At 48.0% G+C, this 26,520-nt stretch overlaps 14 protein-coding genes across 14 annotated transcripts, besides 1 other annotated feature; 7 read left to right on the forward strand and 7 right to left on the reverse strand.

Annotated features, from left to right (window-relative positions):
• Positions 1-894: 894 nt before the first annotated feature.
• Positions 895-1,593: a repeat region (AT_rich region).
• Positions 1,594-2,039: 446 nt separating this feature from the next.
• On the forward strand, positions 2,040-3,821 carry ARB_06283 (uncharacterized protein; the record flags this gene model as incomplete). Its single annotated transcript, XM_003015114.1, has 2 exons — positions 2,040-2,812; positions 2,876-3,821. The coding sequence occupies 2 exons, from the start codon at positions 2,040-2,042 to the stop codon at positions 3,819-3,821; spliced, it is 1,719 nt and encodes a 572-aa protein (XP_003015160.1).
• Positions 3,822-4,118: 297 nt separating this feature from the next.
• Positions 4,119-5,240, reverse strand: ARB_06284 (uncharacterized protein; the record flags this gene model as incomplete). The annotated part of the gene is made up of 1 exon (XM_003015115.1): positions 4,119-5,240. The coding sequence occupies one exon, from the start codon at positions 5,238-5,240 to the stop codon at positions 4,119-4,121; it is 1,122 nt and encodes a 373-aa protein (XP_003015161.1).
• Positions 5,241-5,558: 318 nt separating this feature from the next.
• ARB_06285 (uncharacterized protein) lies at positions 5,559-7,030 on the forward strand (the record flags this gene model as incomplete). The annotated part of the gene is made up of 4 exons (XM_003015116.1): positions 5,559-5,649; positions 5,708-5,757; positions 5,812-6,898; positions 6,960-7,030. 4 exons carry the CDS (start codon positions 5,559-5,561, stop codon positions 7,028-7,030), a joined length of 1,299 nt encoding a protein of 432 aa, XP_003015162.1.
• Positions 7,031-8,145: 1,115 nt separating this feature from the next.
• Positions 8,146-9,257, forward strand: ARB_06286 (uncharacterized protein; the record flags this gene model as incomplete). The annotated part of the gene is made up of 3 exons (XM_003015117.1): positions 8,146-8,558; positions 8,619-9,073; positions 9,244-9,257. 3 exons carry the CDS (start codon positions 8,146-8,148, stop codon positions 9,255-9,257), a joined length of 882 nt encoding a protein of 293 aa, XP_003015163.1.
• A 679-nt stretch (positions 9,258-9,936) lies between these two features.
• ARB_06287 (uncharacterized protein) lies at positions 9,937-14,401 on the reverse strand (the record flags this gene model as incomplete). The annotated part of the gene is made up of 2 exons (XM_003015118.1): positions 9,937-9,957; positions 10,025-14,401. 2 exons carry the CDS (start codon positions 14,399-14,401, stop codon positions 9,937-9,939), a joined length of 4,398 nt encoding a protein of 1,465 aa, XP_003015164.1.
• A 269-nt stretch (positions 14,402-14,670) lies between these two features.
• ARB_06288 (uncharacterized protein) lies at positions 14,671-15,337 on the forward strand (the record flags this gene model as incomplete). The annotated part of the gene is made up of 3 exons (XM_003015119.1): positions 14,671-14,853; positions 14,957-15,147; positions 15,247-15,337. 3 exons carry the CDS (start codon positions 14,671-14,673, stop codon positions 15,335-15,337), a joined length of 465 nt encoding a protein of 154 aa, XP_003015165.1.
• A 565-nt stretch (positions 15,338-15,902) lies between these two features.
• Positions 15,903-16,922, reverse strand: ARB_06289 (uncharacterized protein; the record flags this gene model as incomplete). Its single annotated transcript, XM_003015120.1, has 1 exon — positions 15,903-16,922. The coding sequence occupies one exon, from the start codon at positions 16,920-16,922 to the stop codon at positions 15,903-15,905; it is 1,020 nt and encodes a 339-aa protein (XP_003015166.1).
• A 241-nt stretch (positions 16,923-17,163) lies between these two features.
• ARB_06290 (uncharacterized protein) lies at positions 17,164-17,328 on the forward strand (the record flags this gene model as incomplete). The annotated part of the gene is made up of 1 exon (XM_003015121.1): positions 17,164-17,328. The coding sequence occupies one exon, from the start codon at positions 17,164-17,166 to the stop codon at positions 17,326-17,328; it is 165 nt and encodes a 54-aa protein (XP_003015167.1).
• Positions 17,329-17,943: 615 nt separating this feature from the next.
• Positions 17,944-18,613, reverse strand: ARB_06291 (uncharacterized protein; the record flags this gene model as incomplete). Its single annotated transcript, XM_003015122.1, has 2 exons — positions 17,944-18,236; positions 18,379-18,613. 2 exons carry the CDS (start codon positions 18,611-18,613, stop codon positions 17,944-17,946), a joined length of 528 nt encoding a protein of 175 aa, XP_003015168.1.
• Positions 18,614-18,843: 230 nt separating this feature from the next.
• On the reverse strand, positions 18,844-19,293 carry ARB_06292 (uncharacterized protein; the record flags this gene model as incomplete). The annotated part of the gene is made up of 2 exons (XM_003015123.1): positions 18,844-19,057; positions 19,097-19,293. The coding sequence occupies 2 exons, from the start codon at positions 19,291-19,293 to the stop codon at positions 18,844-18,846; spliced, it is 411 nt and encodes a 136-aa protein (XP_003015169.1).
• Positions 19,294-19,460: 167 nt separating this feature from the next.
• ARB_06293 (uncharacterized protein) lies at positions 19,461-20,180 on the forward strand (the record flags this gene model as incomplete). The annotated part of the gene is made up of 3 exons (XM_003015124.1): positions 19,461-19,493; positions 19,654-20,021; positions 20,078-20,180. The coding sequence occupies 3 exons, from the start codon at positions 19,461-19,463 to the stop codon at positions 20,178-20,180; spliced, it is 504 nt and encodes a 167-aa protein (XP_003015170.1).
• Positions 20,181-20,788: 608 nt separating this feature from the next.
• On the reverse strand, positions 20,789-21,148 carry ARB_06294 (uncharacterized protein; the record flags this gene model as incomplete). The annotated part of the gene is made up of 1 exon (XM_003015125.1): positions 20,789-21,148. The coding sequence occupies one exon, from the start codon at positions 21,146-21,148 to the stop codon at positions 20,789-20,791; it is 360 nt and encodes a 119-aa protein (XP_003015171.1).
• Positions 21,149-21,321: 173 nt separating this feature from the next.
• Positions 21,322-23,031, forward strand: ARB_06295 (molybdenum cofactor biosynthesis protein (MoeA), putative; the record flags this gene model as incomplete). The annotated part of the gene is made up of 1 exon (XM_003015126.1): positions 21,322-23,031. The coding sequence occupies one exon, from the start codon at positions 21,322-21,324 to the stop codon at positions 23,029-23,031; it is 1,710 nt and encodes a 569-aa protein (XP_003015172.1).
• Positions 23,032-23,249: 218 nt separating this feature from the next.
• ARB_06296 (uncharacterized protein) lies at positions 23,250-26,200 on the reverse strand (the record flags this gene model as incomplete). The annotated part of the gene is made up of 3 exons (XM_003015127.1): positions 23,250-23,578; positions 23,653-23,793; positions 23,818-26,200. 3 exons carry the CDS (start codon positions 26,198-26,200, stop codon positions 23,250-23,252), a joined length of 2,853 nt encoding a protein of 950 aa, XP_003015173.1.
• Positions 26,201-26,520: the final 320 nt, after the last annotated feature.

A 26,520-nucleotide genomic window follows, 5' to 3' on the forward strand; every position in this document is an offset into this window, starting at 1 on the left:
TTTACTATTATATTATCTACTATTATATTATCTAATATTATATTATCTAATATTATATTATTTAACTTTTATTAGCTAGATACCTTATATATTATAATTATTATTATTATTACCTATTTTACTACTTAATTTTTCTACATTCTTTATATATTTAGCTTCTTTCCCTTTAAGAAATATAATAGCACGTACACCACGTAATATAATATAATATCTAATACTTCTTAAAAGATATATTAGCTAATAAAGAATAATCAATCAACTTTACTATATTATAACGTTATTACGTTAGCTATATACTTTATATATAGTAAAACTCTAAATAGAGGAATTATTAAATACTAGATTATACTTTTTAAATATTAGTTCTAATATTATTTTATAGTTACTTAAAGATATACTAGTATTTTATATAAATATCTTTATTTAAATATACTATATTTAATACTTTATAGGGTCTCCTTTATTCTAAAATATAATCTATATTTTATCCTCTATAAATTTAATTAAGAAGTTAAAAAATATAAATTTAATAATATTCTAGACCTTCTAAATAATTATTTTAAGCTCTATAGGCCTTATTATTTAGAGATAATAAATTTAAATATAGTTCTTTATTATATTTTAAATATTCTTAATTAGATTTAAATCTAGAGAATAAAGGGGCTAATTAATTAAGCTAAAGTTATTCTTTATTATTATCTTTATTATAATAGTAGCTATATAAGGGGGGGTATTATTCTATATAAATTTATAGTTTAGATAAATTCTTATTTATTCTACTATTAGAGAAATAATTCTATTACTATAATTTACTTTATCTATTTTACTCTATTTCTTCTTTTATATAAGGTAAAGTCCCTTAGTTATATTTATAAAAGAGTTTTAGAATATTTAGTCTCTACCTCTTTAAGAATTTAATATAATATAAATAAAATTAAAAATTTTATTTTTTTTTTTTTATTAATAAAATATTTAGATATATTAATCCTCTATAAATTATATTTTATTTATTTAAATATCTTTTTTTAATTTTTTTCTATTTTATATAAATATTTTATTATAAATTATAATTTTACTTTATAAATTTAATTAGATATAAAAGAGGTTTTTAAATAATTTAATATTAAAATTTAGCTTTATATAAAGTATATTAAATAGTATAAATTTTTACTTTAAAAAGTATATTTTTAATTAGTTCTTTATATATTAATTATCTATTCTCTAGACTAATATAAATATAATTAATAAAGGTATTAATCTACTCTATAGAGAGAGATTAAAGTCTTCTAGTTTATTTTTTAGAAGAAGGAACTCCTTACTTATAGATATAATAAATTTAGTAATAGATAAGGCTTTTAGCTTTTATAATTTAAATATAGGTAAAGCCTTACTTATAGAGAATAAAGACTTATAGATAAAGATTATAATTAAAATAAAACTTATAAGATATTTTATTAAAGAATTATTAATTTTAAAAAATATACTAAGCTATTAATAAATATAATATTTTACTCTATTTTTTAAAAAATATAATATATAAGACTATTAGTTAGAATTCTTACTTCTAAATAGTAGTATTATTTAACTTTGTGGCTAGTAAGGACCCCTGTTGGTGGCAAGGATACTCGATGTACTCTTTTGACATGACTTAGGCCTGACGCCTAGTATGCACTACTGAACCGCGTCTACTCGAATGAGCGATGGCAGAGAAGCGAAAACTGTGGCTAGTGACGGGCCAGGGAGAACACGCCATGCTCCACTACGGTCTTTGCGTTGCGAACTCTGACTGGCGCAGGAGGTGAACAAGCATTTTAGGGGGGCTGATGCGCCCTCGTTGCGGGCTCGCTTCTCTCGAGGTTGCTATTGATACTTAGCGGGTGTGCTATATATCCCCCTCCTTTGACGTTCCTCCTCCTCTCCCTCTCCCCTTCGTCTTCTTCTATTCTCACTGGCATCTATCTTATTCGCATACTTACACTACTTGATAGGCTTAACCACGTGATACGTTGCTCTGGTGGGTATACTAGATACACACCACCATGACAGCCCCTGGAGAAGAGCAGACAAACGGAAATACCACCAATGGAACAAACGCAAACTCACGCCAGAGACGGGCTTCAGAGTCTCATCTGCCGTCGGCAAACCACACTGGCCCAGCAGGAGGCTACGATGTCACTCCCATGCCGCCTGCGCCGTCAGGATGGACGCTCAAGTTCACCTTCCACCGCGCTGAGAACCTGCCCATAGGCGACCTCAGCACCATGGCCTCCGACCCTTACATAAACGCCATACTCGAGACCGGTCTGCCCACCCGCCATCCAAAGCAGGATCCTATTTTCTCCTTCCGTACACCCACGGTGAGACGTACCATAAACCCTGAATGGAACTGCGAATGGATTGTCGCAAACGTACCCTCCTCTGGCTTCGAGTTGAAATGTCGCATCTACGACGAGGATATAGCCGATAGCGATGACCGGTTGGGAAGCGCCTACGTTGAAGTTAGGGATACTATTTCAGAGTCCTGGCCAGGTATCAAACAGCAGGGTTTCAAGATCAGGAAGCGCATGGGCAGTCAGAGAGCTTACTTGCTACGAACCATTGCCTCGACATTCTCTAAGCATGTCGATAATGAAGGAATGCTGTACATGAGCATTGAGTGTCTGGGTAGAACGCCCGGTAATGAAGGAGCTCATCTGTACACAGTTGGACCAAACTACTGGACAAAGCATTTCTCCCCGCTGATCGGCAGGTTGGCAGGCACAAAAGACAAGGTCAAGAGCAAGGATGGCAAACCGTCTGTTTCCCGGTACAAGTGAGTTGATCTTAAGACGTTACCTAAATATAAAATGAAATAGTATGATGCTGACGGAAATAGCTTCCAAGCGGTGCAGATACAGCTGACTGGACCTGTGCCGACACCATTGTATCACCGTTACGTTGAATTCCGTCCCTTCGTGGCTGGCATGTTCACTGCAAAGAGCCTCAGGGGCCGTTTGCTCAATCACGCATTGCACCATCAGCACGAACGCATTTACACATACGATCACAGCACTGTTTACGGCATCTTCCCCGAGCCTTGCATCGACCTGACAAAACTCTTCCTCGAATTTGTCCAATACGGCCAGGGCGGGCGTATCTTCACCTACGTCATTACTCTAGACGGTCAATGGCGCTTTACAGAGACCGGCAAGGAGTTTGGAATCGACCTGCTCAGCAAACATACCATGCACAGCGATGTATCAATCTACATCGCTTACTCCGGTGAATTCTTCGTTCGCAAGATCTCAGGCGATAAATCTTCTTCCCATGATCACCACCGACACCGTCGTTCTACCTCTGCCGAAACAGAAGCCTCGGAATCTGAACATGAACCATCTACCGACCCGGCACATTACGAACTCATCATTGACAACGACAGCGGTACTTACCGGCCCAACGGTAGACTCCTGCCTCTCTTACAAGAATTTCTAACTCACAATCTGCCCGGACTAAAGATATCCACCCTCGACTCTCAGGCTGATGCCACACGTATGGCCAAGCTCAAGGGCAAGCGGCGTGAGATAAAGAACAAGTCTAGCCATAGAATGACGTACCTGCAAAAGAGCTCATCTTCCCTCTCCCTCTCATCTCTATCAAGTTCGGATGAAGAGGATCTCAATGAAAGAGAGAATGGCATAAACTTGAATAACAACCCGACCAAGACTAAAGGGTTTATGAATGGTCTAAAGAATCCTAAGGGCAGATACAAACGATGGCTGGAAGCAGACTACGAACATACGACCGGTCGGAAAGAAGAACGGCCGTCGACTGCTCATAATTGATTTCTCGGTATTTGCTTTTCTGTCGCTCCATTTTAGCAAGAGACATATTCCGGCTTTCTCGTCTTGCCTTGTTCAGTTATTTTCGTTGTTTCATACTTGGGAGCTTCTTGATGCCCCTGGATGAAGCTGGGTTGTTCAACCTCGGGCCATACTTGAATGCATCACGCCGTTATGATAATGACCAGATAAGCTAAACCGTATAGAGATGTTTCTTAATGAGCAAAACGATTAGGGTATATTAATACAAAGGGTATATCAGCTAGTCACATATATATAGGCTTTCAAAAGTCATTACCATCATCCCCGTAGAGGCAATATCTTCGATGCAATAGCCTCCTGTCTGCATAAAGGACACTCCGGCTTCTCCTGCACCCAGTCCCGTATACACGTCCAGCAAAAGACATGTCCGCACGTCGATACACTCGGGTCTTTAAACGGATCAAGACAGAGAGTACACTTCCTCTGTGGTCCAGCAGGTATCCATGACATGGCCAGAGCATCTTTCTCAACAGACATATCATACCTCGCTTCCTCTGGAGCCAGCAATGCCATTCCGTCTGGCATGCTAATACTCTTCAATCCAGGGGTTCCTGCACCCTTGGCCGCCGAGTCCGTAGCAGATACCTGCCCTGCCTCCTCCAGCTGAATCGACTCAATAACTTCCTTCGCATGCACTATCGCCTGCACGGCAATTTGTAATACAAGCAGCACTCCCAAGACTTCATACCCTATCCTCTCCTCGCTATCGCCGATGCGTTTGGTAAATACGTATCGTAACCCCCATACCCGTTTAGATAGATGATAATATGCCCCCGAAAAGTAAAACGCGGCCAAATTCACAGCAAAAAAAGGTGAGAGAGATGTAATGGAGTTCAGGTGTTCAAGGATATATCGCTGAATCCGCAACGAGAAGCCGACATCTTTTCTCTTCTTGGTATTCCCCTTCTCCAACTCAAGCCTAGCCTGTTTCCGCGCAATACTTCGTTCAAGCTTAGTTCGTAACTTTCGTCGGAACGAAGGTAGTAGGCGCTGTAATATAGAAGGCACCAGTATCGAGCTAACGATATATCCTGCCCTTCGACCTAGGCTCGGAAGCTGTAGCGTATCGTCTTCAAGCTGTACTACATCGCAGTATTCTTCGCCTAGGGTCCTGTTGCCCAGCAGCGTTGTGAGGGAGAGGTAAAGCACTTCAATGGCATGCTTGATGGCGTCGGAATGAGCATGGGCGTATCGTTGGCCGCGGAGCGTGCGGATGATGGACTGGGCTTGTGTCGAGAGCGTGCTGGTGATGTAGCTGTCTTTCTCGTGCGCGCGGATGATATCCGGGGATGTCGCCCAGGGGAAGAAGTAGGATGGTTTGGGCGTCTTGCTGAGCGCCGCGTCCGCCATAGACGAGTCAAACAGGCTATCCGACGACATCTTGTCTGTTGATATTGGTATTCTCTGCGGTCTGCGGCGCCCTTCTTTCTCGATGTCATTCTCGTCCTCTCGCTGGTGTTTCTTTCTGATGTCAAAACTTACCTCGGCCCGTGATAAGCTTTCACGTGACTTCCCGTGACGATTTTGCGGCTCAAAAAACTAAAAAAGTGTCAAAAAGTTGGAGACACCAAGAAGAATCAACAAAAGACGAAACAAACTGGTTGGTGGTTTAACGTCTTCTTGTTTCCTGCCTTTGCGCTTTTGTCTTTTCTTTCGTTCTGTTTCCTTTTTGGCACAGCCAGTGGTTTTCGATGGAATATGGAGTCTGGCACTCTTGAGTCCCCCAAGCTGGACGGGTTCAGTCTTGTCTTGCCTCTGCCTTATCGTGTTGCTGTTATATTAGTCGCTGGTACGTTGAACTAAGAGCCGAAACGCCCCAGTGGACTAGCTATCTAATACCCGTCTAGGCGTGTGGGGATGGGGATTGAACGTCCAGTACCTCACAGCTGTCAAAATAGTACGTCATCTATTCGGCTCTTGCTTACCCAAACAGGGGGCTAATTCTTCCTAGGATGTCCCGGCTTTGATACGATATCCATCTCGACCTAATACCGCCGGCACCGTTACCGTTCACCGGTCGACATACCACCTTGCAACCCTCCTTTCCATTCCGCTAGCTATCTCCCTTCTCGCATTCTGGTTCATTACGTACGGCGACCCAGCACGAGTCATTGCTTGGGAGGTTTTGCCGCAATCATACCTGTTCCTCTTTATCGTACTACTTGCGTTCCCGCTCCATCGTCTCTCGCGTGGAGGAAGATACAGATTCTTGACCACGCTAAAACGTGTCAGCTTAGGAGGGCTTGCTGAATCCCAGGATGGCAAATTCGGCGATATCATACTTGCTGATGTGCTTACCAGCTACTCCAAAGTGATTGGGGACCTGTTCGTGAGCTCATGCATGTTCATCTCGAGTGATGCCTCCAGCACCAGCATACCTGATAGAGCTTGCGGTGGCCATGTAGCGGTACCTCTACTCATCGCTGTTCCAAGCATCATCCGGCTACGACAATGCTTGATCGAATTCTTCCGAGTATATAGACGTGGTAATCGCCGTGTTGATGGTTGGGGTGGTCAGCATCTTGCCAATGCTGCTAAATATGCTACAGCACTGCCTGTGATTGCTTTGACTATGCTGCAGCGCAATTATGATGCGTCTGTCATCGGAGTGAGCGAAGAAACATTGCATAAACTATGGTATGTCCATTTTTACTCTACACCCCCCTCAACCCAACTTCTAACTTCAAGTAGGATACTCTCTGCCGTCATCAACTCCTCATACACGTTCTATTGGGATATCGACAAGGATTGGGACCTTTGTCTTTTCTCCGATATCGTGGGCCAGTTCCGTCCTACTTCTACTCTGAGAGACGAAAACCCTCACCCATTTGGGCTTCGCACGAATCGTTTCTTTCACACCAATGCCATCTACTACTCCGCCATTGTGATCGACCTGGTCCTACGATTTACCTGGCTCAGTCGGCTAACCACACGATTGAACTGGGTCAACGATCTGGAGAGCGGAGTGTTTGCTCTTATGTTTTTAGAAGTTATCAGACGATGGCTTTGGATTTTTCTGAGAGTCGAAACTGAGTGGGGTGAGTCTTTTATTCCTACAGGGTACTTTTACTTGAGCAGAATTGCTAACTCCAAGTTCAGTCCGAAATATCCGTGGCCCGGCTCCTGATGATATTCTACTTGGGGAATTCACCAAGATGGATGAAGATTAAGTGTTCTTCCCTTTTCTATTGTACATATATTAATGGCCGGGATTTTCGTATTCAATACCCCTTAAATATCCTTTATACCTGTATTACCACTGTTCTCACGAGATTATAGAGGGTCCAGAGAAGATGTTAAATGCTTTCGATATTTCATTGTGTTTGTTGATATGATACGTTGATTGCCCTGATTAGACGCGAAAGCTAGATAGGTTATGAATCAGTTATCATACCCTAAACCCAATGGCCGACGTTCAAGGTCATAAACCGTCTGGTCCAACTTCCTGCATTGGGCTATAAACAACATCGTCATGGGATGACTGGCTGCGAGAAATACAATACTCTCCAATACAGACCTCAATTGCCGGAACTTTCTGCAGCTTCGGCCTCACTGTGGCAGTGGGTGTTAGCTTTAGGCTTGTAGTAGCGTGGGGGAACGAGTCAGGTATGTATGTGGCTTGTTAGGCCTAGGCATGGGTCTTAATGGTGTCTTTCCTTGATTATGAGGCCAGTCTAATCCTTCCAGCTGTTATATATACAGCAATATTGAATGATTTGCATCCTTCAGCTGCTAATCACCTCGGTAAGCGAGCCATGCTTTATCAATCTATAAACGCTATTTAATATTGAACATTAAACGCGTTCGATCGGAAGCTTCGATTAAGATAAGCGCAAAGTCTAAAATAGCCGCCGGTTGAAAAGGGAAAGCTCGGGCCGCGCTAGCTTAACTAGTTAAGGTTTCACGAAGTTTATTTTTTCCTCCTTCTTCCCGTATGTTGGATGCTAGTTAGTTTGGAAACACATAGTGTTCCCATTACGACTCCATGGAGTACAAGGTGCAGAGCTACCTAATGTGGGAGATGAGGGGCTAGGTGACATGGAAATCACTTTTTTTTTATTAAAAGCCCTAGAACTGGAGGGTTGGAGAACAATCTCCCCTGTTAGTCACTCCATGCGCCCGATCAGCGCTGGCAAGGAAGGCTGCTTTCCCAGTCCTTAAAGGCTTCTTAAGACTGGCGTCACGCTGTCTTTTCTCTTTTGTCCTGTTCAAATGACAATGGCATTCTCATAAGGTCAGACATATAACTCTAGATAACTTCCTGGTCATCTTGTTGCTTTGTCTCATGTTTCCCATTCACTCAGCACAAATGACGTTCAGCAGCTTCATGGCGAAGCGATGGACTCGAAGGCGCCTTCATCTCCTTATTGCGTTTATTCTGACTACTATTTTCTACTTATCCCTGTGTAGCTTCGATCCCATCATACCGCTGAAGGCCGCGTTGCCATATTCTCGGTATGGACATAGGTCTCGTCACGGCAGCCATGGAGGCAAACCAACAAAACCATACGTTCCTCGGGCGGCTCGAAAAGACGATAATACCATTGAAATGGTGATAGCTAGCAAGAAAAGTGAGAATGTCACTTGGCTACACGACTACCTTCCAAACTGGAAGAAGAACATATACGTAGTGGATAACAGTTCTGCCGACTTGACTGTTCCTCAAGATAAAGGGAGGGAAGCGATGGTATTCTTAACGTGGGCTACCTTGTTTCCTGTGAAGTTGTTATACATTCATGATTCTAATTGAGTATCCAGATACATAATTGACCGCTACGACTCACTTCCCGGCAACATATTCTTTCACCATGCGCAGCGGTTTCAATGGCACAATGACGACCCCAACTACGACGCGCTCAACCTCCTACAACAGTTCCGTCTCGATTACCTCAAGGAGGAAGGTTATACCAACTTACGTTGTGACTGGGCTCTAGGCTGTCCCTCCGCTATCAGACCCTGGGTCGATGCCATTGTATTCCTACCCAACGAACACATATCATCAAAACACGTCTACAAGAAATCCTTTGAACAACTATTCCCTGATAAGAGCGTCCCAGAAACCGTAGGCGTTGCATGCTGCTCGCAATTTGCCGTGCGCCGAGAAATAATACAGCAACGCCCAAAGTCAGATTACATTCGTTATCGGAAATGGCTACTCGACACCGAACTCAGTGATCAACTAAGCGGGCGCGTGTTCGAATACTCATGGCACAGTATGTTCTACTCACAACACGTAGATCTAACTTGCAACTCTGCGCTAATATGGAATCACTTAGTTATGTTTGGCAAGAAAGCTATACATTGCCCCAACGCCAGTACTTGCTACTGCAGAATGTACGGACTATGCCATATGACCTGCCAGTCTAAACGCTGCGATGGCCAGTATTTCCTGCCTAAGTACGCGGATCTTCCTAAGGGATGGCCGAAGATAGGTTGGGATAATGAAGACAGACACTGGTCCGGGCTAGAATAGGGGGATATTTTGAGTTTCTATTTCTTCTGGAGTTTATCTGGTTAGGGGGCATAAGCGATCTAGAGTTTTTTTCCCTTTGCTATTTCGGCGACAAGCCGCTGTAGTAATTATGTCGTAGATACCCGTTAGTTGAAACGTTTATATGCTGGTATCATTCTTCAACTGAACGTTGTGGGTAGTTAGCGATTCACTCGCTAGTAGTAAGGGTAGGCCAAATTACACACCCGTCGGTGGGTAAATAAAATAAACGTCTCACCCCACAACTGTTATCGGTGTGTTGGACATGAAGAGTGAGTTGGCAGAGTATACACGGCAATATGCATGGGTGAAATAGCAAATATACCCCTTGGTCGATTGGTGATACAGAAAGGCACTATGACGTCTTAATTACACGAAGAAACTTGGCCGGTAACTAGCATGATAAGACGGGAACGATTTTTAAAATACAACCAAGAAAAAAAAAACGGATCAAATCCTCCTCTGACTTCCTAGACAACGCCATGGATGATGGGAAAAAGGAAAGAGGAAGTGGAAGCCGAAACCCGAAACCATGTCTAGAGGCCAAAGGATACCCAAAAGAACAAGAATTTTATTTTTATATATCTACTCTTCGTCTTCAGCAACCTACAGTCGGGATGGTTAGCAGAGGCGACGATGGGAGGAATAAGCGCTAGGCTGAGGTTCAACTTACCCCTTCGTGGAAATTTTTGCCCTCGGTGGTCTCCTTTATGATACCAGCACGAATACACCAATCACCGAACCGTTCCGGCTGGTCCCCATCCGTCTGGCGCTCAAGAGCATACCTCTTCAGCAACCCCTTCATGATATCGAGAATCTCAGCTTCCTTGATTGAAGAGCGGTAGAGCTTGTTTAGTCGTTGGCCATGATATCCTCCGCCAAGGTACATGTTATATGCTCCATACGCCTTGCCCACGAAGGCGACTTCCGCCAACCAAGGTCTAGCGCATCCATTGGGACAACCAGTCATTCGCATCACGATGCTTTCTCGCGACAAACCATTCTCCTCGAGGTACGACTCTACCTTCGTGATGAGAATGGGTAAGTATCGTTCTGACTCAGCCATCGCAAGACCACATGTGGGAAAAGCAACGCAGGCCGAGGACGAGAGACGCAAGCCACTGAAAGATGTGTTGTCCAGCTTGTACTTTGCCATCAGGGCTTTGACCTGAGGTAGATCTTCGTCTTTGATATTGGATATTATGACGTGCTGGTTTCCAGTGAGGCGGAACTCTCCCTTGTTCAACTTGGCGATTTCACGCAGACCGGTTCTCATCAGGAAGTCGGAGGTGTCTTCTACGCGGCCGTTCTCGATAAAGCAAGTGAAGTGGTTCAGGCCATTTTCATCCTTGATCCAGCCGAAGGTGTCGACGTTGGAGTCGAACTTGAAGGGACGGGGTTCGGCGAATCGAAGGTCTTCAGGGAGTAAGGCTTCTACTTTGCCCTTGAAGACGTCCACACCCATGTCATCGACAGTGTATTTCATTCGGGCGTGTTTGCGGTTCTTCCTGTCGCCATGGTCGCGCTGGACGAGCATGATTTTCTCACAGACTATGTGCGCTTGTTTTGCGGGGACATAGCCTAGCATACTGCCTGTTCGGGGGTACGTCTTTTTGTTGTTGTGGGTGACGCCCATGCCACCGCCGACAAGGACATTGAATCCTTCCAGATGGCCATCTGCGCCCTTGATTGCGATGAGGCCTATGTCATGGGCGTATACGTCCGTATCGTTATGGGGCGGTATAGCGATTGTGATCTTGAACTTTCGAGGAAGATATGTTGGGCCATAGAGTGGTTCGTGGTCAACAACGGCGTCTCCTGCAACTTGTACCTTGTTATCATTCTCGTCTTTCAGCCAGATTTCATGATACGCGGTAGTTGCTGGAAGAAGATGGTCACTGATAAGTTTTGACACAGCATGGACTTCGCTGTGGTATGTAGACAGCTCAGGAAGACTGCTGCACATGACATTTCTGTTGACGTCTCCGCATGCAGCAATAGTAGACATTAACGCCCGGTTGATCGCCTGCATAGCTGCTCGTAGTTTCCCCTTAACGACACCGTGGAACTGGAATGTCTGTCTGGTCGTAAGCTTCATCGTCTCGTTGCCTTGCGCGCTACTGATTTCATCCATCTGCAGCCATTGCGAAGGGGTAGCTACACCACCTGCGAGACGACAGCGGATCATGAAGCTATACTTTGGCTCGAGGCCCTGGGCTTTTCGTTCTTCTCTCAAGTCTCGGTCGTCTTGCATGTAAGTTCCGTGGAACTTGGTCAATTGCAAGTCACTCTCCGCAAGAGCACCAGTAGATTCATCTCGTAGGCCCTCAGCAATAGTTCCTCGAAGGTAGTTAGATTGAATCTTGATATCTTCGTTGGTCAGAGGCGCTGGCTCATCAGGAAGTCCTTCAACATTATCCACCCCTAGAGCCTTCCAGATCTTTGGCTCCCACTCTGAATATCCGGTCTGATAACCATCTGGGTCCTGATCGTCACCTAGGCCGATATCAGCCAGCTTCTTACCGCCCAGGAAGGCGAGACGAGCATCTAAGTCTTTGGCGGGCTTGTTGTAGTATAGCTTGTCTTCCTTTCGAGGCCAGTAATGGCTATCACCCAGGCCGAAAACGGAATACTTGATAGCACCCAAGTCGAGGTCTCCTGCATTCTTGACAGTTTCCCAGAATCCACGTCCGTTCTGAGGCAGCTCTCCCTGTCCCGCTGTACTGGTGATGAGGACAATGTTCTCTTCCGTCGAAAGGTCTTCGATCGGGTAATCGTCCATCGCCATGACCATGGTCTTGAGACCACGGGCTTTACCGCGATTTGCCAGTCTCTTGGCCAAATTCTCGCCGTTGCCATTATCGGATGCAAACAGGATTGTTAGAGGAGCACCAAGCAAGCCCTCCATGAGCTGGTCGTACGCCTTCTTCGCAGCTCTCTTCTTCAAAGCGCGTACTTCACTGCCATATGACTCTGATAAACTTGCTGCAAACTTGGGCTCGCGACTCATCAGCTGAGTGAGCTGGTTATCCCTACGAAGGAACTCTTCGAGCTCTCTTCTGATCCTCTCAGAGTCCAATGAGAAATTAGGCAAGCCCTTTTCGGCATTTTCAGGGTTCCATCTGTACAGAGGCCAGTAGCCAGCTTCCACTGCTTTCTTGGTCTCCTGGAGTACAGTGAGGGGGGAGTCACTTTCTTTATGATAAGGTAGATAAGCAACGACGACTGAAGGCCCGTTGAACTGTTCTGCCTCTGCAATAGCTTGAAGGACTTGGGTATATGAGCGGTATACTGCGACGGACGCAACGTATGCATGGCCGAAGTTCATTGCGTACAGCCCGATATCCTTCTTGCGGCGTGTGGGATCTGCGGCAGTCTGTTGAGAGTACGGCTGGGAGTCAATAATGAGCATGTTGACATTCTCATTTGAGGCGAGAACATGGTGAACTCCTGAATTTCCAAGATCATAAGCCCATGCATCGGAGCCAATAAGCCATTGGGACTCCTTGAAGAATAGCTCCTTGGATTGAAGTAGGTCTTCAGCCGGACCGGAACCATCTGCCGTCAAAGCATCAATGACGTCTGGCGCAATCTGGTTCACTTTGGCGGAGTTGGATTCGTTCAAAGCCCACTTGGACAGAAGTTGTTTGGAAGTCTCGTTTGTGAACCCATTGGCTCGAACAGCTTCTTCGACATCCTTCTTGAGATTGACACGACGTTCCTTCCGAGCGAGTAGAGATCCAAAGCCATACTCTGGTGAAGCGGCGATGGTGGCGGAGATACCTGCGTTCTGTGAGCCAAGCTGGTTGGCAATGTACAAGCGATCACTGAACAGCTGGTTCAGGATCTTGGTGTATGCATTCTCATGGCTAGGCTGTTGAAGCTGGGTATCAGGTTGGGGGATGGTCTCAGTGCCTATGTCGAGGTTTTGAACTGGTGCCTCCAAGGTGAGATTCTGGATGACGCCCCTGACTGCCTGGGAAGCTGTTGCGGACTCTATGTATCCTAGTCTATAGCCTACGAGGGTTGGTGTAGGTCTAGTGCTGGACGGTGGCTGGGACACGCTAGATAGGAGATCAAGGAAAGACGGCCCCCATCTGGTTGTCTTGCGGACCTGTTCGAGCACGGCTATGCGCTCGACTGAATCCGGTATAGCACGGAGTATCTGGCTGCCTATCCAGGGCCGGTAAAGTCTGGCAGTGATGATGCCCACATCCTTGAATTCGTCCTTGTGAGCCGGGTCGTTCAGGGTATCGAGAAACACGCCAGTTGAACCAAAGATGAACAATGCTAGTTTTGCGTTTTGGGGTCCCGAGTACTCAATGGCGTGATAGTTGCGACCTACTCTGGCGGACAAGGCATCCCAGATGATGCTTACTATCTGGAAGATGTCTGCGGCATCGACTGGGCGGGTGGTGATTGTCTCAGCTGTAGTGGCAGATGAACTGGGTACATGGCTGTCGAGAATACTGCCCCGTCGCGAGGAACCCACTGATGATGGGTCGACGCTAGGAGCCGCAGATTTAGGAGACGGAATAGGAAGCGATGTATCAGCCGAGGCAGAAGCATCAGCAGCATTGATAACAGGCCCTCCGAAGCCCTGATCAGTGACTATGGCGACTCTCCCTGAATCCGCATAGATGGTCTGAGGCACGTCCACTGGAGTATGGGTAGCCCTAACGGGACTGATTTCTAGTATATCTTTGACAAAGGCGGCATCCTCTGCCACGACCGGCTGGTCCTTTTCCGAGTTGCGCAGGTCAAAGAAGTGAATGACTCCCTTGCCCGAGGTCAGGGCCAAAGCATGGGCAGTGAGACCGATATCATGGGCCTCCTGCAGGGTCTCTGAGTGCAAGAAGGAGAAGCCGCATTGCCTAATGGAGCTTATGACGGAGTAGTCTGCGAACTGTGAGGGTTCTAGGTGCACGTGGATGACAATGGAGTAGTTTGCCAGTCTGTAGAGGTGAGGTATGGCGGCCAGCAGGACGGTGGATGTTGTTGTCACTGAGACCGTCTGCCCCTGCTGGAGAGGGTGGTATGCTGAGAGCATGGGGTCCTCATTGTGGCGCACAGGGCGTATCTGCTTGGAGTTAGCTTGACCTGAACCTGACAGGGGTGTACTAAGTATATAAAAAGACAGGGTAGGGACTCCATAAGTTAGCAGCAATCTTACCTCCGGAATCGCATCAGACAGCACGTTCTTGACCTGCTGCTGGGCTAGTCTGCTAAGGGTGCCCGAGAAGACTGAATCTGTCTCCTTGGTCGGCTGAACCGAGAGCACTACATCGCTGGAGAGGTATGCCACTCTTGCCACTAGCAATGACCGTCAGCACCACATCTATACACCAGTCCTCCCAATTGACATCTAAGAACTTCATGAAAAAGAAAACAATGCCTCTCTATCAGCGAGAGCAGGCCATGACAGACGTACCAGCCTCTACTGCTGTGGTGATGCCCGCCATGCTGCCGTCAATGGCTCTGCCGAGCTGCCGCAGCCTGTTCGTCCGTCTGTCCGTCCGGGCTGGAGATCTAGATCGGCGTTAGCAAGGGGCCGTCGCAATGCCACCACCCACGCCCACACTCACCTCCCAACTGACCAGTACAGCCCACTGAAGACGCCAACAGGTCTGTCGCCGACGACTACCAGGAAGAAGAAGAAGAAGAAGAAGAAGTGAAGTTGAAGTTGAAGTTGAAGTCGAAAAAAAGGCCCTTGAAGTCTTTCCCTTTTAGGCTCGCTCGTCAGGTGACTTGGCCTGATCACGACATCTGCAAACAGCGCAAACTCGGCTCGACTTGGTAATTCTTTTGCTTTTATTCGACGAGAAAGAAGAGGATTTAATGATATCAAAAGATGTTAAAAGACTTTGAGCTCTTCTTTATGTTGTGACGCTGAAGGATCTCGGTCGAGACAGCAGATAGAGAAGAAGAAGAGAAGAAGAAGAGAGAAGAAGAAAAGAAAAGAAAGGCTCAGGTTCTGCTCTGCTAAGTGCGGCATTTGCACGTTCTATTGCGTGATCACCCTCGGCCCAGCTGGATACTAGTAGGCTTGCACAGACAGACAGACATAGAGAGAGAGGGAGAGAGAGAGATTACAATTAGTAAGAGGTGATTTGTAAGTAGGAAGTAGTAGTAGTAGTAGTAGTAGTAGTAGTAGTAGTAGTAGTAGTAGTAGTGATGGTGATGGTGATAGTGATAGAGTCTATGCATAGAGAAAGAGAACATAAGTTGATAGAGCCTCATAAGTAATAGCTGTTACCTAGGAACCCAGAGTCATGATAGCGATAGTAATAGGCAAAAAGACAGAAACAAGACTAAAATCAACAAGACAAGATCCATCCGTAGACAAGATGACCCGTAACGCCAAAGAAGAAGAAGAAGAAGAATAAGGTCAGTCAGTAGCCAATTCGCCATGCTGTGCGTGTGTGCGTGTCCAAGAAGTAAACAGGTCGATGTACAGTGCAGTGCGTAGTCTCCTCAGGGGCAGACCAGGGGGTATATATAGTATATACTCATTCAAACAAAGAAGTCGAAGGGTGATAATGTGTAGCTCGTCAAAACTCCCGCTCGTCCTGAGACTGGCCGTACATCTTCAGTGGAGGAACAGTGCCCGGTCTAAAGTTCGCAGTGGCCGGAGACTGCGGTAGGGAGTGCGGGTGGTTCTGCGGCTGCGTCGACGGCGTCAAGGGCACCACCACGGCCTGCAGCACTCCGGGGGCCGGTATAGGCGGACCGGTACCTGACCGACGCCGCCTCTCTCGCTCAACGGGACCGCTGCTCTCCGTGGGGACCATGCGGTAACTCGAGTTGAACCGCCGGTTGACGCCAAACATCCAGTCGTCATCTTCGTTGCGGTCGAGCCAGTAGCCCTTACCAACGGAGACCATGGCCCGGCCTAGCTTGCCCTTCCAGCCCTGCCCGTCAGGACAGTCCGGCATGAACGGATTCGGGTTGGTCTCGGGGTAGTCTGTCGTGCTAGTCGTGGCCGTGGAGCCATTGCGTTGGTGTTGGTGCTGCTGCTGCTCGGACCGGCGGTAGAAAGCATGCAGCTTCAGACACTGTCTCGCAAACGCCATCATTACAAAGACAAAGTACAGCCGCACCACCCACAGCACACATATGATGGCCAGGCTAGGCAGGCTTTCAGGCTGCAACATGCCCTCCTCCAGCGCCGAGCCGCCCGACTTCCCCCTCGTCGTGGCCAGAGGCATGTCCTCCGTATCGAACGAGACGCTGTACCGTCTCCCTCTCCCATGCGGTGGTCCTCCGGCCGTGAACCCAGCCGAGTCCTTCATGGTCGACCCGCCGGGCCCTCCGCCGCCCGAAATCATCTGGAACCAGGTCACGGCGAACCCGGCGGTGTACGCTGCATTCACCACGCTATCGATAAGGTAGAACCATGCGAGGGCAAGACACTGCAGCGGCGCCTGCTTGCGGATGTACGGCGTCAGGAAGATGGTCAGGCCCAGCGCGAGCATCGAGTAGATGTACATCGACAGCTGGACGGGCGAGAGCTCGAAGCCCGTCAGGATCGAGAGCAGGCCGTAGATGCCGATGAGCTTGTTAAGCAGCATCGAGAGTGCGATCAACGTAGCGCCTGTCTGCAGGCTCATGATGTAGAAGAAGGACTGCAGTCGAAAGCGTTAGTTGGTTCCCAACGGCGTCACGAGAGCAAGTTGAGATGCCGTTTTACCTACCTGCGGCCGCGGAGCGCGGAGGAACCGGAACGACAAGATGCCCATGGTCGCTCATCAAGGGGCGATTTTTCAGCAGGCAGGACAGAGAGACAGATGAAGAGGAAGAAGATGAGAAAGAATGAAGGAAGATGAAGATGAAGATGGGGATGGGGATGGAATTCGACGTCAAGCTGGTGGAGCGAGGAAAACTATGGAGCAGCAGCAGGAAATCCTCCGGCAGCCCGAGGAACGATGGGACGGGAGCGAACTTTTCGACCGAGCCGATAGGTTTAATATTGTTTAATTAATGGTATTAATATGACTGCAATAATTGATTTTATTAGCGAAGGATCCCAGCGCTGATTCTACTTGTCCGATTGTGAGCTGCCAAGTGGCGATCCGCCGGGGTTTGATGCCCAAGGTCGCTCGCTAGTCACATATGTGTAGGTACAGGGCACGGCGACGGCGATAGTGATACTGATAGTGGTACTGTTTTTTTATGCAGAGGCACAGAGTTATGCCGGAGCGGGATACGGGCTTGTGTGGATGCGAGGCGTTGATAGCTGTATTATTTATAGACTGGCTGGTGCATGGCATGGCATGGAATATTAAGAGATAGCTATGTAGATACTAAGATGCAGGCAAGAAAGGGCACTGGCAGCAGTGTTGGATGACGGATGATGGATGCAGGTCGGCGCAGCGTGGGAGCAGTGTTACAGGCTCAGTGTAGGCTGGATGTTTTGTATGCAGGGCGGAGACACGGTGGGTATGTAGAGACATTGGATAGGGAGTATATGATTACCCCCGTAGAAGTCGAAAGGGAGGCCATAGAGGTTCGTGAAGGTGGAATGCTAGCAGGCACAGGCGTCGTTGCTCACCGGCTTCGTCGGGTTGATGCTCACATCGATCACTGCAGCAGTCAGTATAACCGTCTATTAACAGATAACATTCCATCAGACAGGGAAGACAACATACTCTGGTTGTCGCTGTTGGGAGTCTCCCCCTCCATGCCCGGCAGCGCCTGGGCTATCTTTTTAAACAGGTTCTTCACGTTATGCCCCAGCTTCGCACTCGTCTCGATGAACATCAGCCCGTTCTTCTTCGCCTCCTCCTCGCCCTGCTCCGTCGTGACCTCCCGCTTGTCGTTGAGATCCGTCTTGTTACCGACCAGCGCGATGATGACGTCGTTCCCTCGCTCGTCACGCACATCGTCTACCCATTTGCGCGTGTTCTGGAATGACTTTGCGTTCGAGATGTCGTATACCACTACCGCCACGTTCGAGTTCTGGATATACGACGGTATCAGGGAGCGGAACCGTTCCTGGCCTGCCGTGTCCCATAGCTGCAGACGCACCGTCCGGTCTTCTAGATACATTGTCTGTTCCCGTCAGTCTCTCCATCTTTCGTAGGTTCTTTCTCTCTCGTAGTATTGTCGAGGCAGCAGGATATCGCACCTTGGAGAGGAAATCAATCCCTATAGTGGCCTGGTACGTGTTGTCGAACGAATCGTACATGAACCGGGTGATCAGCGAGGTCTTTCCAACTGTCTCTCCGTCAGCTTGTGGCCTGCCTTGTAGTTTGTAGTGCATCATCTGTCTCTGCCCGTCTGCGTACCACTCTGTTCACCGAGAAAGACCAGCCTGCACCCTCAAGTCAGCTTCCATCCCGCACCAAAAAAAACCACCGCAGACCACCGCAGACTCACTTGAACTTCTTCAGCGGGTTCGAATACGACCCGACCTGCGACTGGGAGGCCATCGTGTCTCGTCGTTCCGGCGTGCGTACCAAAAGGGGGCAGGTAGGGAGTCTTCAGATAAATTTATAGTCCAGCTAACGAGGTTACTCGACTGTCCACCAAGCAAACACGCAGTCGTAGTTGGAACCTCGCAGCCAGCAGCATCAAAGGGATCCTAAACAACAAAAAGAAACCCCCCGTAGCAGCAGAAAGAAAAGTAGTAGATCTCTGCTTCTTCTTCTTCTTCTTCTTCTTTTCTTCTCGTCCTTTCGAGCATGCAAAAAGTCCTGCGCGGCCACTGGACTTAAGTTACCCGCGCGGCCGCCCGCCCAATCACGACGCCGCAAGGGCTCCGTCGACTTTCCTCGTCGCTCTCGCTGCAGCATCAAAGAGAAACGCAACATCAACACCAGCACCAGCACAGCAGACAAGCAAGCCAGCAAGCAGCAGGCAGGCAGGCAAACTCGCATCCCGACCTTCTCGACCGCTGCTGTTCTCTGCCCCGTTTCTTCGTGCGTCGACGTCCTGCTGCATCGCTCGAGAGGCGCAAGGATGGGCTACAGCTACTACCACGGCCTGGGCGGCTTGACCGTCGCCCTGACAGTTGTCGGCCTGTGTACGTCTAGTTACTCCTCCTGCCTCTAGCTACAGCTGCGGAGGCATAGCTGAAGACCAGATATGGCTGACTCGTGCTTATAGACATGCTCTTCAATGGCGAGGGTGAAGCATTCAACGTGAGTTCTTGACCCGGGCGTCGTTTATTTACCCAGCAGCGTACGATACTGACAGCTCCTCAGGTCGGCCTCTTCCTCGAAACTGTCTCCCCGTACGCCTTCGCAAACATAGGCATTGGACTGTGTGTCGGTCTATCGGTCGTCGGCGCAGCATGGTCAGCAATACCTCTCTCCCCAACACTCTCCTGCTTCAGCCATTCTAAACAACTTATCATACAGGGGTATCTTCGTCACCGGTTCCTCTATCATCGGCGGCGGTGTCAGAGCTCCCAGAATACGGACCAAGAACTTGATCTCCATCATCTTCTGCGAGGTCGTCGCCATCTACGGCGTCATCATGTCCATCGTCTTCTCCTCCAAGCTCTCGTACGTGTCCGAAGAGAGCCTCTACTCAGGCAGCAACCTCTACACCGGCTACGCTCTCTTCTGGGGCGGCCTCATCGTCGGATCGTGCAATCTCATCTGCGGCATTGCAGTCGGTATCAACGGAAGCAGTGCTGCCTTGGCCGATGCTGCTGATTCCAGCTTGTACGTCGCCCAGCCCTCCCACCACTACTCGCAGTCTCTATACTAACTGCCTCCAGATTTGTCAAGATCCTCGTCATCGAAATCTTCAGCTCTATCCTCGGTCTTTTCGGCCTTATCCTCGGCCTCCTTGTTGCCGGAAAGGCGAACGAATTCAAGTGAACGCTATACAATGGCCCGATCGTGTTGTGATTTTGGTTAATGATAAAATATACCACACCCCCCATCTACTACCTCCCGGGGCCTTCATGCATAAATGCTCCCACCCATTTCTCCCACCTTCTCGTGACTGTTTCGTTGATCTCGTGTTCCTCTTTATATTGAAAGTATGCCTTTTTCACCGCGGCATGGGCGTTCGGTATCCTTCCTCCCTTTTCTTTTATATTAATTCCTTCGCATACATAGAGTGCATTCGGTCAGTCAACAGGCCCTGGCGGCAGTCGGGAAAGCAGAATTCGTCTTCTCTTCCTCGTTGCTGACCCGAGGGCCTGACGGGTGTGGATGTAAAATAATAGGTTAGCCCTTGTATTTCGAATATTTAGCCAATACATCTCTCTTGAAGACAATATTCAATCCTCTTGATGCTTTCGTTATGCTTGTCGAGAGTTATTGGTTAAGTAGTTAATAGCGACAACATCCTTGCTAGTTATGTAGTTAGGCTAAACAAAACACCTGGAGAACTGCGGAGGAACAGACGAACCTCGACTCACGCCATACAGAAGACCAAAGAACAGACTCTATCTATATATACAATACTACATCTTGAAATGTCAGATCAGCGGTTCAGAGCAGCTATCCTCATCGTCTCGGACACTGCTGCCCGGGACCCTTCCACTGACACTGTAGGCGGCATCCTGACGGACGTCTTCAGCCAGCACGACAGATGGGAGAAGCCGACCATCGCCATCGTTCCTGATAGCATACTTGAGATTCAACGGCATATCTCTCGCTGGTCTGATGGCGACGATCACTTCAATCTCATCATCACCTCTGGTGGGACGGGCTTTGCGGTCAGGGACAATACGCCCGAGGTGGGTTGCTCTCCAGACTTCTATAGAACCAAGTACTATGAGGAAGATAGATGCAGTCTGACTCGTGTATAGGCCGTTCTGCCTTTGATTCATCGACATGCTCCAGGGATTGTGTAGGTGGGCTTCTGGATGTATCAAATTGACTGGTTCTGACTGCGGTTATAGGCATGCGATACTATCTACTTCATTGGAGATAACACCATGTAAGCCATTATTTAACTTACCCTCCAATACATGGCGATAAGCATACCTAACAATGTATAGTTGCTATGATGTCAAGACCTGTTGCAGGGGTACGACACAAATCAATCATCATTACTGTCCCCGGATCTCCCAAAGGTGCAAAAGAATGCGTGGAAGCAGTTATCAAAATACTACCCCATGCATGTGCCCAGGCAGCAGGCGCTGATTCAAGGACTCTGCATGCGGGCGGTATTCAGAAGCTAGAGAAAGAAGCCGGAATAGCCAGCCATACAGCAGTGTCGTCAAAGCCTGACGGAGGCCATCACCACTGTCCCCATCATGGCCACGGACACGGACATGCTATACCCAAAGCACATACGACCGCAGCAGAGAGACCAAGCTCCAATGATCCGGCTACTGGCCCAACTAGACGATACCGTACCTCCCCATACCCCATGATCTCCGTGGACGAGGCTCTCAAGTTGATATCAGAGCATACACCCGATCCTACCGTCATCGAGGTGCCAGTGGACATCTCGCTTGTTGGCTCAGTTATAGCCGAAGATGTCTTTGCCTCCGAAGCTGTCCCTGCCTATCGAGCCAGCATTGTCGACGGATACGCCGTCATTGCCCCTACTTCTCCCGGTGAAGGTGTTAGTACAAAGGGCCAGTTCCCAGTTGCATCCGTCTCCCATGCACAAGCCGCCTCTATGCCTCCCCCATTGACGCCCGGGAACATCGCTCGTATCACGACCGGGGCACCGCTCCCAGAAAACGCTAATGCCGTCGCCATGGTAGAAGACACAGTTCTGGTATCAACCACCCCCGACGGTAAGGAAGAAGCCATCGTTGAGATCCTAACTGCAGATATTAAAGTAGGAGAGAACATCCGCGAGCCAGGAAGCGATGTCAAGCTCGGCTCCAGAATCCTGCAAAAGGGAGACCTCATTACCGATGTAGGAGGGGAAATCGGCCTACTGGCTTCTACCGGCACCAAGACAGTGAAGGTTTACAAGAAGCCATGCATTGGTGTCCTTAGTACCGGAGATGAGCTGGTCGAACACTCTGACCCCATCAAGCTTACAGGCGGCCAAATCAGAGACTCAAATCGCCCTTCTCTAATCTCATGCTTGACTTCATGGGGTTTCCCAACCGTCGACCTTGGTATTGCAAAGGATACATCCGGTCACCTGGAAGAGCTCCTCCGTGATGCCCTACGCGGCGCATCACCCTCTAACCCTTCGGGTGTAGACGTGATCATAACCACCGGCGGTGTTTCAATGGGCGAACTGGACTTGCTGAAACCCACCATTGAACGACAGCTAGGAGGCACCATACACTTTGGGCGAGTGTCGATGAAGCCAGGCAAACCAACTACTTTTGCAACCCTACCGTTTAAACCTAGCTCCCCTGATTCGAACCAGAGAGAGAAAAGGGTTATCTTCTCTCTTCCTGGCAACCCTGCTTCGGCTTTGGTTACGCTTAACCTGTTCGTACTGCCGTCACTGCATAAGACTATGGGGTTGGCCCAGAGAGGACTTCCAGTTATCAAGGCTTCGTTGACACACTCTATTCCTAAAGACCCCAAACGTACTGAGTATCATCGTGCTGTTGTGGGCTCATCTGAGGAAGATGGCCGGCTACTGGCTACAAGCACTGGTATTACCGGTGTAGGCCAGCGAAGCTCAAGGGTTGGGAGCATGGCTAAGGCTAACGCATTGTTGGTTCTTGAACCTGGCTCTGGCTCGATTGAAAAGGGACAGTTAGTCGAGGCACTAATGATGGGACCTTTGGTTTGATGATTGATGATTTATATTAACTAAGTAACAGAGCCGAAATCAAATATTATTATATCCAATATTATCTATATATACAATGCAGAAGATGCCAAACATTGTAGAACCTAGGAAACGTTTTTCACGACCTTCGTCCAAGAAAGCATCGGTAGACACCAATCTTATTTTCGTTTCCAGTGACCATTACCATAAGCTTGCAGCATATCCTGATAACAATATCATCATTTCGCCGTTTTCCAACCCTTTTTCTTCTCCGCTCTAAGCGCCAATAATGCCCCGTCTCTGCCAGGAACTCTTCCTATTTCCACAACGATAAATCGTACAAAATCTTGCAGTGTCCAGTAACTGCTATGTGCACTGAGCATGTTGAGATATTGAATATTCAAAGGCCCGCCGCCAACATTGAGGTAGAAATCTATTTGTCCATTGTCGTTCAAAAGAGCCATGCGTGTTTCGGCGATTTCCTCGCGGGTGAAATCATGAGTCTCCAGCTCGATATTTGAAGGGAGCTTGGATATTGTAGCTGCGGCGCCGTGAGCGGTACTACCAACTGTTGCACCGGTGGTATATGTTGTGCCCCAGCGGAAACACTCGTAATGCTTTGCAAAAGTGATGTTGACGAACTAGGTATAATCTTTGGTTTGAGCGAGTTTGCCAGATCAGCATCCACCGCTGCATTCAAGCGGTACGCAATAGGATCCGTATCGTTTAGGATATTATATATATTATCGACTGCAAGGCATCCGTATTTTCCGGCTTGACCAGCTATTCCGCGACCTGCATCCTCACCATGGTCCATACCAGGCTTGTTCCGACCCTTGCGTGGAAGAAGGACGGACTTGTTGAGAAGCAGGAAAAATCCTACAGGACTACCGCAGAGGAATAGGTTCTTGGTATCAAACTCGAACATAGCCTCGCTGATTTCAGTGCTGGCGAAATCAATGGACGGAAGAACAGTCGGTTGATGCGAAAGGATATCCACTGCCATGACCGTTCCCAGGGAATGAGCAATTATGTGTACTCTTCCACGGGATTGGAAGCCAGGGTTATTCTGGCACCAAAGCCGATATATTCGATTTGCTTCTCTGACCACCGCATGTACCATTTTCTGTTTATGATGAGACAGATAGTATGGGATGTCAAGCATAACATCGCTGATCAAATTTCGGACTCCCGGAATTGTGTCTGGAGTGATATCTTTCAACGAAAAGTTGTTTGCATGAGGATCCTCGGCTGCCGAAATGCTTTCTTCCGCACCTTCAAGAGATAGAGTTGTTCGCCAATTGACTGGGAGTACCATTATGCTCTCTTGACCTTGACGCATATGTGGCCATACCGCATCGCTGCTCAGCTCTGCATTCACGTCTTTTCGAAAGGCATTGATTGCATGGGTGAAATGGAAACTCTCGACTCGTTCAGATAGTTTTTGGCCAATGCCGTGGATAACCAAAACAAGATCACTCACATCCTGCCTCTTATCCTCCATCTGACAGGCATAACAGATTTGTCGGCGAGAAGCAGATGGGCTAGCAGCCATCTCACGCATCTTCATGAAATTCCTTGCGTTTGTAGAAACGAACTTTGACGGATGCAATTTATCCCATAGTTGCGGGCTGAATCCTCGTACCACCGGGATGCCAATTTGTCTGCCCTTCCGTACAGAGGCTAGGGGTCGACGGCCGCGTGCAACTGATGGTAACAGACTTGGTCGTAAGATTTGTGCCTCCTTCGCATTGACGTATATGACACTGGAAGATTTGAACTGCCGTACGGTATCTACCTGCCCTTCCACACCACCAGCGGCTCTATTTACACTAAAATCAAGATGCGTTGCATGCTGTGACAGGTGTGCGCTTCCAATGGACATGATTGCAGGTGATTCACGTCCGGCCTTGTCTGCTTTCTTCGGTACCTCATCGGGCCAGAGCTTGTATATAATTTTTTCCTCGGCCTCCGCGCCATTTTCTATGCAGCTATCGAGCTCATCTTGCCACGTTTGTGTCCAGGGTTTCAGTTCCATGTAGCCGTCTTCCAAATGATTCGCGAGATCCGTTTCTACAGGAAGCATAGTATTCTTGTAAAACCAAGTTGCTCTAATAACACTTGAGATATCGTTCACTGGGCTCCAGTAAATGGGCTTCATCTGTAGTTTCGGCAATTCTACGAGATGAAGGCGTGTTGCGCCTACGGTCACCGTTACACCTGCGTCAACAACTTCCGAGCCAGTGGTCGAAGGTCGGGAATCTGGTTTTGGAGAAGGTGTCTCTCGAAGTTTGGGTTTGACTTCATGGTCTAGCTCTAGGGCTGCTTTCAATTGCGTAGTAGAATTGTTGTCTCCGTTGAAAGGGCGTCTCATTTGTTCAAGTATATCTTCGTTGCCCCAAGCTGAGCTAGCTACAGAATCCGATCGATCTCTAACCGGCGCCCGAATGAATGGAGATCCAGTGACATTGGTATCAGCCATGGTTCGCATCCTCCCGTCGTCACCGTTCTGAAGCGGCGTCCCACTTCTCGTAGGTGTTCCGGGAATAAGCTGAACAGGAGAACTCTGGCATTTCTGTAGCTTTTCGCAAGTTTCATAAGATCCAAGAGTTCTTCGTCGTTGCTTTGACTTTTCGAAGTCGGGTAATTCAGCGTTTCTAGGTTTTGGTACGTTGGAAATTGATTCCTTCCCAGCAGTAACACTGCCATCCACAAATATTTCCCGAACCCCCAGAGAGCTTCTCCGGTTTTCTCTTCCCTCACCCCGTAACCGGGAAGTTGGGAGGGTTTTGCTGTTTTTGATAAGCTTTCCATCCGACCCTCGCCGGCTTCGTTCGACAGCTGGAGGTATTCCCCGAAGTCTCAAAGTGCTTTCCCGGGAACCAGAGGCTCTGGAGTCACTTGTGTTTTCCCTCTCAAAATCAGCCCGCAGAGCCTGCCAAGCTTCTTCCAAAGCTATACTGTCTCGGCTTGAAAACGGTCTCGTCGGCAGCTGTGTGTTGGAGTTGGTGGTTGGAGCTGTGATTGGTGTCAAGGGGTCATCGATTGGGAGCGATGATAGGTAGAAAAACTGGGCTCGCACGGTGGGTGGTGGAGGGATTACTTCGTCTGGGCTGCCCTTGATAACGGTGTTGCCTTCTTCCTCGTAGAGCAGGCATGTTGGCCCGTATGTATGCGTGGGAGCAGCCATGACTTTCGAAATGGCTCTGTTCGGTACTTCTATAGCTGAAGATATTCAAAGAAATGGCCGGTACTTATATATTCAGGATAAATCAAAGAATTATAAGAGCAGAAGCAGCTCCACCTTCTGGCATGGGAGGTTCTGGCATCCTGGACGTCAAGAACAAAGCCATAGGTAGCAGAATTCATGCAGTAGATCTGGGTGTAGCCTGGTTTTTCTTGAAGGATAATAATACTGGGATACGAAATGCTATCCCCCTAGTCCGATTCACTCCCAAGGACGAAGGTTGGAGAATCCAGGTTGTCTCTTTTCTGGTGGTTGGGATTTTC

The sequence above is a fragment of the Trichophyton benhamiae genome, assembly GCF_000151125.1.
Source record: "Trichophyton benhamiae CBS 112371 chromosome Unknown contig01535.1, whole genome shotgun sequence".
Taxonomy (NCBI): domain Eukaryota; kingdom Fungi; phylum Ascomycota; class Eurotiomycetes; order Onygenales; family Arthrodermataceae; genus Trichophyton; species Trichophyton benhamiae.